The sequence below is a fragment of the Leucoraja erinacea genome, chromosome 5 (genome assembly GCF_028641065.1).
Source record: "Leucoraja erinacea ecotype New England chromosome 5, Leri_hhj_1, whole genome shotgun sequence".
Lineage (NCBI taxonomy): Eukaryota > Metazoa > Chordata > Chondrichthyes > Rajiformes > Rajidae > Leucoraja > Leucoraja erinaceus.
The window spans coordinates 4,643,911-4,658,494 of record NC_073381.1 but is presented as its reverse complement, the minus strand read 5'-3'; the positions used below and the strand labels follow the sequence as shown (position 1 = coordinate 4,658,494).

Below are 14,584 nucleotides of genomic sequence, written 5' to 3'. Positions count from 1 at the left end.
CTTGTCAATTTCAATTGCTTGTCACTTTCAATTGCTTGTCAATGTCAATGCGTCACTTTCAATTGCTTGTCAATTCCAATTGCTTGTTACTTTCAATTGCTTGTCAATTGCAATGCCTTGTCACTTTCAATTGCTTGTCAATTTCAATTCCTTGTCAATGTCAATTGCTTGTCGATTTCAATTCCTTGACAATGTCAATTGCTTGTCCAATTTCAATTCCTTGTCACCTTCAATTGCTTGTCAATTTCAATTCCTTGTCAATTGCTTGTCAATTTCAATTTCTTGTCAATTTCAATTCCTTGTCAATTTCAATTCCTTGTCAATTTCAATTCCTTGTCAATTTCAATTTCTTTTCAATGCCAATTGCCTGTCAGTTTCAATATTCTCTGCTGTGTAACTAGCAACCTGTTCTCAAATAGACAGTCCACTATAACCCAAATCTGTTGTAAACAGGTCCGTAATAACGAGGGTTTACTGTACATATTACACCATTCCCGCAGCTGGCCGTATGTGCCTCTGCTTTAGAGCTTGAGAGTAACAATGCTTATTTGCAAGATGTTTTAGGCTGAGCTCAGGACCAGTTGGGGGCAGCATGGACAACTGGTGAAGGCGACTCAAAGACATCGTCCTCAATGCTCTCCTCTATGGGCCTCATTTTTCCGGTCTTAGCATATGGAGACCGCTCTGTGGTACACAAAAGAAACAAAAATGAAAACTAAAATCTCTGCAACCAAGCACTCTCATCTCAACTGACTCACAATAATACATGCGGGTTATTTGTTACAAACTTCATTCGTGTTCTTGGGGTCTTGGCCGACCGACATTCCACTCAAATCCACTGAATAGACAATAGGTGCAGGAGTAGGCCATTCGGCCCTTCGAACCAGCACCGTCATTCAAAATGATCATGGGTGATCATCCCCAAGCAGTACCCCGTTCCTGCCTTCTCCCCATATCCCCTGACTCTGCTATCTTTAAGAGCCCTATCCAGCTCTCTCTTGAAAGCTGCTGCAACTGACAAGATGTGAACCAAACTCAAAGCTCAGTCTGAGGAAGGGTCTTGACCCCACACGTCACCCATTCCTTCTCTCCACAGAGATGCTGCCTGTCCCGCTGAGTTGCTCCAGCAGTTTGCGTCTATCTTCGGTGTAAACCAGCATCTGCAGTTCCTTCCTACACATCACAGCTCAGCCTGTTTAGAGAACATCGAACAGTACAGCACGAGAACAAGAACAATATCAGTGCTGAACGTGTTGTCAGGACCAACTTTTATCTGCCTGCCCATGAACCATATCCATGTGCCTATCTAAACGTCTCTTGAACACCACTACCATATCTAACTCAACCTCCAAACCCTGGCAGCACGATTCAGGCACCCACCAACCTCGAAGCAAAAAACCTTAACATAGAAACATAGAAATTAGGTGCAGGAGTAGGCCATTCGGCCCTTCGAGCCTGCACCGCCATTCAATATGATCATGGCTGATCATCCAACTCAGTATCCCGTACCTGCCTTCTCTCCATACCCCCTGATCCCCTTAGCCACAAGGGCCACATCTAACTCCCTCTTAAATATAGCCAATGAACTGGCCTCGACTACCCTCTACTACCCTCTGTGGCAGAGAGTTCCAGAGATTCACCACTCTCTGTGTGAAAAAAGTTATTCTCATCTCGGTTTTAAAGGATTTCCCCCTTATCCTTAAGCTGTGACCCCTTGTCCTGGACTTCCCCAACATCGGGAACAATCTTCCTGCATCTAGCCTGTCCAACCCCTTAAGAATTTTGTAAGTTTCTATAAGATCCCCCCTCAATCTCCTAAATTCTAGAGAGTATAAACCAAGTCTATCCAGTCTTTCTTCATAAGACAGTCCTGACATCCCAGGAATCAGTCTGGTGAACCTTCTTTGCACTCCCTCCATGGCAATAATGTCCTTCCTCAGATTTGGAGACCAAAACTGTACGCAATACTCCAGGTGTGGTCTCACCAAGACCCTGTACAACTGCAGTAGAACCTCCCTGCTCCTATACTCAAATCCTTTTGCAATGAAAGCTAACATACCATTCGCTTTCTTTACTGCCTGCTGCACCTGCATGCCTACCTTCAATGACTGGTGTACCATGACACCCAGGTCTCGCTGCATCTCTCCCTTTCCTAATCGGCTACCATTTAGGTAATAGTCTGCTTTCCTGTTTTTGCCACTTAAGTCTATGCCCTCATCTTTGTTTTTACCATCCTGTGAATTCTCGCTGTTCATCCTATGTACGTCTATATAAGTTCATGCATTCTCTTAATGGTCATCCTACCACAACTAGAGAGCAGTGCTGAACTACCTCTCCCATGACCCTCGGACTATCCTTGATCTGACCTTGCGCTAAACATTATTCCCTTATCATGTGTCTATACACTATAAACGGGTCGACTGGAATCACGTATTGTCTTTCTGCTGGCTGGTTAGCGCGCAACAAAACCTGTTCACTGCTGCTTAGTACTCGTGACAATAAACTAAACTGAAACAAAATGTCTCTCAATGCACTTCTAGCCTTTAATAGAAATCATTCAATGCCTCGCTCTAATGGCTGATCTGAAACCTTGATGTCTTTTGTCGGAGCAGATAGCCTTCATCAGCAACCACTAGTTATATAAATGGTGCTGGACATATCTGACAATATAATGCCCTACGTTGCACAAGCAACCTGGGAATTATGGTCACTGAAGCCTCCTGCAGTCAACCCCAATCAAAGTATAAGTTCATAAGTTATAGAAGCAGAATTAGGCCATTCGGCCCATCGTCTACTCAGCCGTTCAAGCATGGCCATTCTATCCCTCCCTCTTAACCCCATTCTCCTGCCTTCTCCCCCAAACCCCTGACACCCGTACAAATCAAGAAAATCAAATCCAAGGTAGATACAAGATGCTGGAGTGACTCAGCAGGTTAGGCAGCATCTCTGGAGAGAAGGAATGGGTGACGTTTTAGGTCAAGACCCTTCTTCAGACCATCTATCTCTAATTTCTTCACATTCATCTTTGGCAATGAATTCCACAGATTCACCGCCCGTCTGGCTAAAGAAATTCCTCCTCCTTTCTAACGGAACGTCCTTTTTAATTGTGAGGCTGTGACCTCTGGTCCTAGACTCTGCCACTAGTGGAAACATCCTCTTCCACGTCCAATCGATCCAGGCGTTTCACCATTCGGTAAGTTTCAATGAGGTGGCCCCCTCATCCTGCTAAACTGCAGCGAGTACAGGCCCAGTGCTGTCAAACGCTCATCATAAGTTAACCAAATCATTCTCGTAAACCGACTCTGGGCCCTCTCCAGGACCAGCATATCTTTCCATCATCTTGCACAAGCAGAGGTCAGTCCTGAACTATAATCTACCTCATTGGTGACCCTCGGACTATCCTTGATCGGACTTTACCTTGCACTAAATGTTATTCCCTTATTATGTATCAATACACTGTAAATGGATCGATTGTAATCGTGTATTGTCTTTCCGCTGACTGGTTCGCACGCAACAAAAGCTTTTCACTGTACCTCGGTACTCGTGACAGTAAACTGAAGGCAAAAAAAGTTCAGCATGATACATTGAACTGTGTATGCGAGTGTGCGTGTGTGTCTGTGTGTGTATTTGTGAGCATGCGTGTGCGTGTGTCTGTGTGCGAGCATGCGTGTGCGTCTGTGTGTATTTGTGAGCACGCGTGTGCGTGTGTGTGTATTTGTGAGCATGTGTGTGCGTGTCTGTGTGTGTATTTGTGAGCATGCGTGTGCGTGTGTCTGTGTGTGTATTTGTGAGCACGCGTGTGCGTGTGTGTCTGTGTGTGTATTTGTGAGCATGCGTGTGCGTGTGTGTCTGTGTGTGTATTTGTGAGCATGCGTGTGCGCGTGTATTTGTGAGCATGCGTGTGCGTGTGTGTATTTGTGAGCATGCGTGTGCGTGTGTGCATGTCCTGAACTTTCTTTTCCTTTTCATATATTGTCCACAGTGTACTATGTTTACATATTCTGTTGTGCTGCAGCAAGCAAGAATTTCATTGTTCTATCTGGGACAAATGACAATAAAACACTCTTGGTATAGGGCCCAAAATGAGTGGGCACCCCATTCACTTCATGCAGTTAAAGGAATACACTCCAAATGCAGGTGCATGCGCCGGTCATGCGATGGACTAATTTTCCCTTTGAAAATAATCAGAACTGAATATATAATTTTGGGAAGGAAGTTGACATTTTTAAATCATTCGTCATAGAGTGATACAGAGTGGAAAGAGGCCCTTTGGCCCAACTTGCCCATACCGGCCAACATGTTCCATCTACACTAGTCCCACCTGCCAGCATTTGGTCTATATCCCTCCAATCCTGTCCTATCCATGTATCTGTCTAACTGCTTCGTAAATGTTGGGATAGTCCCTGCCTCAGCTACCTCCTCTGGCAGCTCGTTCCATACACCCACCCACCACCCTTTGTGTGAACGTCAGCAATTAGCAATTGACTTGACTAAACTGAACAGAATTCATCACCATTTCAGGAAACAACTCTATGGATCATGACACCAAACCTGTAAAAGCAACCCGCATTAGTCCAGCTCTGAACAGACAATACACAATAGGTGCAGGAGTAGGCCATTCGGCCCTTCGAGCCAGCACTGCCATTCAATGTAATCATGGCTGATTATCCACAATCAATACCCCGTTCCTGCATTCTCACCATATCCCCTGACTCCGCTATCTTTAAGAGCTCTATCTAACTCTCTCTTGAAAGCATCCAGAGAACCTGCCTCCACCGCCCTCTGGGGCAGAGAATTCCACAGACTCGCAACTCTCTGTATGAAAAAGTGTTTCCTCATCTCTGTTCTAAATGGCTTACCCCTTATTCTTAAACTGTGGCCCCTGGTTCCGGACTCCCCCAACATCGGGACCATGTTTCCTGCCACTAGCGTGTGTCCAAACCCTTAATAATGTTTCAATAAGATCCCCTCTCATCCTTCTAAACTCCACAGTGTACAAGCACAGCTGCTCCATTCTCTCAGCATATGACAGCGCCGCCATCCCAGGAATTAACCAGGTGAACCTGCGCTGCTCTCCCTCAATAGCAAGAATGAATGGCTGATCTATCATTCCCTCCACCACTGGACTCCGTGCGGTTTCAGCACATTCTATACTTGACCGGGAATTGTTCTTGTACATGGCAATAATCTTACTGGTCTGTATGCAAGAACAAATATCTCACTGCACCTTTGGTGCACGATAACAATAGGACCATTGACCAGTGCACCATCCTAAGGTCTAAGTACAGGTATAGGAGCAGGGAGGTTCTACTGCAGTTGTACAGGGTCTTGGTGAGACCACACCTGGAGTATTGCGTACAGTTTTGGTCTCCTAATCTGAGGAAGGGCATTATTGCCATAGAGGGAGTACAGAGAAGGTTCACCAGACTGATCCCTGGGATGTCAGGGACTTTCATATGAAGAAAGACTGGATAGACTCAGCTTGTACTCGCTAGAATTTAAAAGATTGAGGGGGGATCTTATAAAAACTTACAAAATTCTTAAGGGGTTGGACAGGCTAGATGCCGGAAGATTGTTCCCGATGTTGGGGAAGTCCAGAACAAGGGGTCACAGTTTAAGGATAAAGGGGAAATATTTTAGGACCGAGATGAGAAAAACATTTTTCACACAGAGAGTGGTGAACCTGTGGAATTCTCTGCCACAGAAGGTAGTTGAGGCCAGTTCATTGGCTATATTTAAGAGGGAGTTAGATGTGGCCCTTGTGGCTAAAGGGATCAGGGGGTATGGAGAGAAGGCAGGTACAGGATACTGAGTTGGATGATCAGCCATGATCATATTGAATGGCGGTGCTGGCTCGAAGGGCCGAATGGCCTACTCCTGCACCTATTTTCTAATGTAACCATCGAACCAGCCTTAAGGTCTAAGGATAGAAGCAATGCGTTCCTATAACTAGAGTAACATAATTTGAGGGCTTTATACCAACACAGAGACCTTTTGCCTTCAGGAATCGGGACCATGTAGTTAGCAGCAATTAGGCCAAGGATGAACAAGGTGCAGTAGCCGTCTCCGCTCAGGAAAATAAGAGCAGTCTCGCAAGTTAATTCCTTTTTAGAAAACGGGAACAGTGTAAAGTGTTAAAGTCAGGCGCATTAAAAAATCTGCAGGCGCACACACACACACACACACACAAGGGAGCACGCAGGTAGCATCACGACCTTGAACAGTGTACAGGCAGGCACGGATTTAGGTCGGAAGGCAGAGGCAGCCTAGTATTATTCCGTTGGGACGACATGAAAAAAGGATGAATCTGCTTTGGAAAGTTGCAACCAGAATTTCAATAAGGACCACAGAGTGCTGGAGTAACTCAGCGGGTCAGGCAGCATCTGTGGAGAACATGGAGAGGTGACGTTTCACAGAGTGCTGGAGTAACTCAGCGGGTCAGGCAGCATCTCTGGAGAACAGGGAGGGAGGGATAGGTGATGTTTCAGGTCAAGATGCTTCTTCAGACTGACCCCAATAGTCACCTTTCCATTCACCTTCTCCAGACTCACCCGCAGTCTGACCCGCTGAGTTACTCCGGCACTTTGCGTCTTTTTTGAGACGAACCAGCATCTGCGGTTCCTTGTTTTTTTCACCCCCCCCCCAAGTTGTATCAGTTTTGTTACCGCTTTGAGCCGATTCATGCTTTGATCACCAGTTAGGTGTGACTGTTTGTGAGTTCAGTGCCGGAGGAGTCACGGCTATGTCTGGTGACGTGCAGGGGGGCGGGGTGGTGTGGGGGGGATGAGGGGGGGAGTGGCGATTCGCGGAGTCTCACGGATTGACGAGGCAGTGGAACCTCCGTGTAGGAAGTAGGAGAGACCCTCGTCAGTATCACTGGCACTGCCCATACTGTTTCTCACTCTCATCATGGAGAGCTGCGAACACAGGCTCGGCTGCCTGGCTAAGTTCCTGGCCGCCTGCAATGCAAAAGAGAGACTTGAATCTTTAGATGCAAGGTGATCGGAACCAACACTGCTTCTGCAACTTAGTCAAAAAAAACTCAGCGGGACGGGCAGCATCTCTGGAGAGAAGGAACGGGTGACATCTCGGGTCGAGACCCATCTTCAGACTCTAGTTCAGTTTAGAGATACGGCGCTCTGTCCTACAGCGCCAGGGATCCCGGTTCAATCCTGTCCACCGGTGCTGTCTGTACGGAGTTTGCACGTTCTCCCCGTGACCTGCGTGGGTTTTCTCCGGGTGCTCCGGTTTCCTCCCACAACTCCAAAGACGTGCAGGTTTGAAGGTTAATTGGATCGGTATAAATGTAAATAGTCCCCAGCGTGTGTAGGACAGTGTGTGCGTGCGGGGATCGCTGGTCGGCGCGGACCCGCTGGGCCGAAGGGCCTGTTTCCGCGCTGTATCTCTACACTAAACAAAACTAAACATACAGCGTGGAAACAAGCTCTTCGGCCCACCGAGTCTGTGCCGACCAATGATCCCCATACACTAGCACCCCATCCTTCTTCTCCATAGATGCTGCCTGACCCGCTGAGTTACTCCAGCACCTTGTGTAAATGAGACACATGGTTTGTGGTGCCACAGACTGTGCGGTGGGGTGGGGAAGGCTTGTTGTAGATCTGTCCACGGGGGAGACCTAAATACAAGCAGAGGTGTATGGGGAGAGAGGAAAGAGAGAGGAAAGAGAGGAGAGAGAGGAGAGAGAGGAGAGAGGAGAGAGAGAGAGAGAGAGAGAGGAGAGAGAGAGAGAGAGGAGAGAGAGGAGAGAGAGGAGAGAGGAGAGAGAGAGGAGGAGAGAGAGAGAGAGGAGAGAGAGATAGAGAGAGAGAGGGGGTTTATCCATGCACTGCACTGTATACTTATATTTATGCATTTTAAATATGTATGTCATGTTTTATACTTTGGCAATATAACAATGTTTTTTTTATCATGCCAATAAAGTTTTTGAATTTAAAAATTGAAATAGAGAGAGAGAGGGAGAGAGAGAGAGAGAGAGAGAGAGAGAGAGAGAGAGGGGGCAGAGAGAGAGAGAGAGGAGAGAGAGAGAGGAGAGAGAGAGAGAGAGGGAGAGAGAGAGAGGGAGGGAGGGGGAGGGAGAGGGGGAGGGAGGGAGGGGGCGAGAGGGGAGAGAGGGGAGGGGGGGGGGAGGGGGGAGGGGGGAGAGGGGGGGAGGGGAGAGGGAGAGGGAGAGGGAGAGGGAGAGGGAGAGGGAGAGGGAGAGGAGAGGGGAGGAAGAGGGAGAGGGAGAGAGGGAGAGAGAGGCGAGAGAGAGAGAGAGGGGAGAGGAGGGGAGAGAGGGGAGAGAGGGGAGAGATAGAGATAGGGAGAGAGAGGGGAGGGGAGAGATGGAGAGAGAGGGAGAGAGAGAGGGAGAGGGGGAGAGAGGGAGAGAGAGAGAGAGAGGGAGAGAGAGAGAGAGAGAGAGAGAGAGAGAGAGAGAGAGAGAGAGAGAGAGAGAGAGAGAGGGGGAAAAAAAAAATGTTGGGAAACATGAGATATGAAACGCCACAGGCACTGTAGATCCTAGATAGAACAATCCTGGAAATCCTCTGCACTCGTATCAGCTGTGGAGGGAATAAAAGAAAGTTGTATTACAATTTAGTCATCAATTTTTCATCAATGCTGGCCGTTCTGTAGCAAGCTGGGAAGCCTGAGACGAGAGGGGAAAGATTAAATAGAAATCTGGGGGAGACCTTTGGGGTAGAGAGGGAAAAGTAGATCAGCCTCGATTGAACGGCAGCATAGAATGGATGGGCCGAATGGCCTAAACTTGCTCCTCTGTCTTATAGTCTCTTCCCACTTGTAACTGCAATATATATTATATTAAAAAACAACATTAAACAAACATTGTGGCGTACATGGATACGACAGGTAGATGGATAGAGATTGTGGAATTCAGTGCCACAGACCGATGTGGAGGCCAAGTCAGTGGATATTCCCAAGGTAGAGATTGAATAGGTCCTTGATTAGTACGGGTGTCAGGGGCTTTGGGGAGAAGGCAGGAGAATGGGGTTGAGAGGAGCTAATAGATCAGCCATGATTGAATGGCGGAGTAGACTTGATGGGCCGAATGGCCTAATTCTACTCCAACAACATATGAACCTTAAGAGGGGTGACTAATGGAAATTGGACAAACAGCACCTCATATTTTAATTGGGCAGCTTTCAATGCAGTGGCATGAATATCGATTTCCATAACTTCAAGTTTTGTTTAAGAAGGAACTGCAGATGCTGAAAAAAATCAAAGGTAGACAAAAATGCTGGAGGAACTCAGCGGGTGAGGCATCATCTATGGAGCGAAGGAATAGGTGACGTTTTCGGGTCGAGACTCTTCTTCAGACTGATCTGGGGGGGGGGGGTCGGGAAGAAGAAAGGAAGAGGCGGAGACAGTGGGCTGTGGGAGAGCTGGGAAGGGGAGGGGAAGGAGGGAGAAAGCAGGGACTACCTGAAATTGGAGAGGTCAATGTTCATACCGCTGGGGTTGTAAACTGCCCAAGCAAAATATGAGGTGCTGCTCCTCCAATTTGCGGTGGGACTCACTCTGGCCATGGAGGAGGCCCAGGACAGAAAGGTCAGATACGGAAAGGGAGGGGGAGTTGAAGTGCTGAGCCACCGGGTGATCAGGTGGGGGCAGCATCTATGGAGCGAAGGAATAGGTGACGGTAGCACTTCAAGTAACCCCTGGTTTCTCTCCCTCTCCATCTCTCCCCCATCCTAGTTCTCCGACTGGCTCCACTGTCCTCCTGACTAAATGTTACTAATTATGTGCCTCGTTGTCACCTTCCCCTCAGCTAACAATGAACCTTTCTACATTTTCCTTCAACTTTGTCCTGTTTGATCTCTTGTTTTCACAACATACCCTTCCCATATCTCTGTCTCCCTGTCTGCTGACTCGGTCTGAAGAAGGGTCTCGACCCGAAACGTCACCCATTGCTTCTCTCCAGAGATGCTGCCCGTCCCGGTGAGTTACTCCAGCATTTAGTTTCTATCTTCGGTGCAAACCAGCATCTGCAGTTCCTTCCTCCACATTTCACATCTACTTTTATGACCAGCCATATCAAAACCGAACTGCAATGCCGCTACTGAATCCAGCGATTTGTGAAGTTTAGTCTTAGAGATGCAGCACGGAAACAGGCCCTTCAGCCCACCGAATCCGCACTGACCAGTGATCCCCGCTCACTAACACTATCCCACACACACACATGAAGTTCGAGCGAAGTCCGCGGGAAGTTCGCACGTAACGCACGGCGTCGAGGCGGCTGCGGGCCGGCAGGCCGTTGCCGCGCGGAATTTTTTAACACAGTCAGTTTTTCAGAGCTCCGCGCGATGTCGGGACCAGCTCCGCACAACTCCATACGGCTCCGCCGATCAAAGTGGGACCAGCCCCGCGAGGCCGTACGGCTCAAGCGACCACGTTAGGTTGCGCTTGCCGCACGGAGTCGCATGCTCGTGGGACAATCGGCACTTGCCAAGTCAAGTCAAGTTTATTTGTCACGTACACATACGAGATGTGCAGTGAAATGAAAAGTGGCAATGCTCGCGGACTTTGTGCATGGAGTCGCATGGAGCATGGTGTCGCATGGAGTCGCATGCTCGTGGGACAGGCCCTTAAGGCAGCAACTCTACCGCTGCGCCACCGTGCTGCTCTAACTGGCAATCTACTGGTATTTAATACGGCTGCTCTGGAAAACATCCAATATGTAAGTAAATCTTATCATGCATTTCGACACCAAGGACATTCACTGACAACAATATGTGCGCCAGTCTTCAGTAGTCAAGGTGGATACTTCACATTGTGTTAAGTTCACAGTGAGTTCAGAGTCACCCCCCTGCGGCAGTGAACATTGACATTGCAGATAGGCACAAGAAACTGGTGTAACTCAGTGGGCCAGGCAGCATCTCTGGAAAGACGGAATGGGTCGAGACCCTTCTTCAGACTGATGTCAGGGGAGTGGGGGAGGAACATAGATAGGGATGGGCAAGGTGTGAAAATAGGACAAAGGGAATAGAGATCAATGAAAATGTAGAATAGATCATTGTTAGCTGGGAGAAGTTAACAACAAAGCAAACTGAGATAAAATGTAGTCGGAGATAGTAGGACCGGTGGGAGAACTGGGATGGAGAAAGAGGGAAAGCAAGGGCTATTTGAAGTTAGAGAAGTCAATGTTCATAGCGCTGGGGTGTAAGCTGCCCAAGCGAAATATGAGGTGCTGTTATAACCATATAACACCACGGACACAGGCCCTTCGGCCCACAATGCCCATTCCAAACATGGTGCCACGACAAACTAATCTCATCTGCCCGCACTTGATCCAGATCCCTCCATTCCCTGCATATCCATGTGCCTAATACAAATCTCTTAAACACCACTATCTGCCTCCCACCACCATCAAAGGCAATGTGTTACAGGCACCCACCACCCTCTGTGTAAACACATGCCTTACACATCTCCTTGAAACTTTGTCCCTCTCACCCTAAAGCTGTGCCCTCTAGTCTTTGGCATTCCCACCCTGGGAAAAAGGTTCTGACTGTCTACCCTATCTATGCTTCTCATCATTTTATAAACTTCCATCAGAATTATAACCCAAGTGAGCAGCACACGGAACTACTTCTGACCTCATTGGTGACCCTCGGACTATCCTTGATCGGACTTTGCTGGCTTTACCTTGACCTAAAGGTTATAAGTGATAGAAGCAGAATTAGGCCATTCGGCCCATCAAGTCTACTCCGCCATTCAATCATGGCTGGTCTATCTCTCCCTCCTAACCCCATTCTCCTGCCCTCTCCCCAAAACCCAAGACACCCACACTAATCAAATCATGTATCTATACACTGTAAATGGCTCTATTCTAGTTATAGACAATAGACAATAGGTGCAGGGGTAGGCCATTTGGCCCTTCGATGTGATCATGGCTGATCGCTAGAATTTAGGAGATTGAGAGGGGATCTTATAGAAACTTACAAAATTCTTACGGGTTGGACAGGCTAGATGCAGGAAGATTGTTCCCGATGTTGGGGAAGTCCAGGACAAGGGGTCACAGCTTAAAGATAAGGGGGAAACCCTTTAAGACCGAGATGAGAAAAACATTTTTCACAGAGAGAGTGGTGAATCTCAGGAACTCTCTGCCACAGAATGTAGTTGAGGCCAGTTCATTGGCTATATTTAAGAAGGAGTTAGATGTGGCCCTTGTGGCTAAAAGGATCAGGGGGTATGGAGAGAAGGCAGGTACGGGATACTGAGTTGGATGATCAGCCAGGATCATATTGAATGGCGGTGCAGGCTCGAAAGGTCGAATGGCCTACTCCTGCACCTATTGTCTATGTTTCTATCATCCCCAATGTGATCATGGCTGATCATCCCCAATCAGTACCCCATTCCGGCCTCCCATGTATCGTCTACCTGCTGACTTGCACAGAACGCAACAAAAGCTTTTCACCGTAATTTGGAACACCATATAACAATTACAGCACGGAAACAGGCCATCTCGACCCTTCTAGTCCGTGCCGAACACATATTCTCCCCTAGTCCCATATACCTGCGGTGACAATAAACAAAACTAAACAGTTATTATGTATCTGTACTCTGTGAATGGCCCGATTGTAATCATGTATTGTTTCTCTGCCGACTGGACAGCGCGCAACAAAAGCTTTTCACTAAAAGCTTATCACACGTGGCATTAAACTAAACTAGGCTCAAGGTTCAAGGTCAGTTTATTGTCACATGTACCAACTAAGGCGCCATGATATTTGAGTGACCATACAGACATACTAAGTGAAAAGCTACAAGACACACACCCACATAAACATCCACCACAGTGGATTCCACATTAACTGAACCCCGTTATTATAAGAAAAAAGGACACAAAGGTCATTACCCACTGCCGTCTGCACTCAATGTTGAACACTTGGTGAGATTTGCAACTTGCCTTCACAACCCTTACCACTTCATATTGAAGCTTACACATGAAAACCAGACAAGGTCTACCAAAGGACATGAGACCCAGTGAAAACTCATTGCTTCGAGGATGGTAAATAGAACAGAAACAACACTGATACCTGGATTAATGACAATCTTAAAAACTAATACAGTAAAGCCACATTTTATGAATTTCATTATTATACATAATGTCTAGTATAGTTGTATATCACATGGGTTTGTACATACTATGTATAGTTTATTATAACATGGGTGTACATACGAAGCCACATTTTAAATATTTCACCAGCTTACTATACACAGAAACAAACATATATATATAGTGGGACGTGTTACACAAAAAAGCTGGAGAAACTCAGCGGGGTGCAAGCCGCAGCAGCATCTATGGAGCGGGGGAAGGAAATAGGCCACGTTTTCGGGCCGAAACCCTTCTTCAGACTGATAGGGGGCGGGGGGTGGGTTGGGGACAAGGAAAGGGAAAAAGGAGGGAGTAGCCCAGAAGGCTGTTGGGGATGGGAGGAGACAGCAAAAAAGGGGGCTGAGGAAGGGGAGGAGACAGCAAGGGACTAACAAAATCCCTCTTGGGAGAATTCGAATGTTTCATGCTCCCGGGGTGCAGGACCTCCCCCAAAACGGACATATGATGTGCGTTGTTCCTCCAATTTTTCGGTGGCCCTGCTTCCGCCCCCTGTGGGCCATGGAGGAGACCCCAAGGGAACAGAGAGGTCCGGAGGCGGGGAGTGGGGAGGGGGAAGTTGAAGTGCTTGAGCCACAGGGAGGTCAGCTTGGGTTATTGCGGACCGAGCGGTGAGGTTTGTTTTTTTTTCGGCGAAACGACTTCGCCCCAACCCTCCGCTTGGTCTCACCAATATAGATCTGCTGACATCTAGAGCAGCGGACACGCAATAGATGAGGTTGGTCACGAAGACAATGCAGGTAAAACCTTCCTGTCGCACCTGAAAACGATTTTGGGCTTGGGTTCCTCTGAACGGGTGTTGAACGGAGCGCGGGGGGGACCGCACGGTGCACACGTGTTGCAATGTCGACAGGCCTGGTGTTGCACAAGGACAAGGCCCAGGGAGGGGTGGGGACCAAGAGGGAAGGGAAGAATTGACAAGGGAAGTATGGAGGGTGCGGTCTTGCGGAACGGCAGATTATGGGGGGGAGGAGTGGGAAGTTGTTGGGAGTAGTGGGGTCACGTTGGAGGTTTGGCGAAACGACGGGCGGATTACTTTTGCTATGTGCGGATGGTGGGGTGAAGAAAGGTGAGGACTAGGGGGACTCGGCCCTTGTTGCGAGTGAGGGGATGGGGAGAGGAGAGCAGTGTTGCGGGGTTGGAGGAGACCATGGTGCGAGCCTCAGTATGGTGGAGGAGGGGTAACCCCTGTTCCCTGGAATAGGGAGGACATTCAGATGTCCTGGGGTGGAACGCATCATTCCGGGAGCAGAAGATGCGGCGTAGACGGAGGACGGAATGGGAGTAGGGGATGGAAGTCCTTAAGGAAGCAGGGTGGGAAAGAAAAGAAGGTAGTCCAGATAGCCATGGGATGTCAGTGGGTGATAGTTTTGTCGTTAGATAGTCTACACCTGACAAGGAGATAGTGAGGCAAGGAATGGTTAGGGAAGTGTCGGAAATGGTCCCAGGTGT

At 48.0% G+C, this 14,584-nt stretch overlaps 1 protein-coding gene across 1 annotated transcript in view; it reads right to left on the bottom strand.

Moving 5' to 3' along the window:
* Window positions 1–346: 346 nt before the first annotated feature.
* The window catches only part of bves (blood vessel epicardial substance), an 85,611-nt gene continuing 71,373 nt past the window's right edge, over window positions 347–14,584 (bottom strand). Inside the window, exons 11-12 of the mRNA XM_055634934.1 lie at window positions 6,818–6,959; window positions 347–684 (exon numbers count right to left, since the gene is read on the bottom strand). Of these exons, the coding sequence (XP_055490909.1) occupies window positions 572–684; window positions 6,818–6,959 (255 nt within the window). The 3' untranslated portion in view covers window positions 347–571. The remainder of the gene's footprint in view (window positions 685–6,817; window positions 6,960–14,584) is intronic.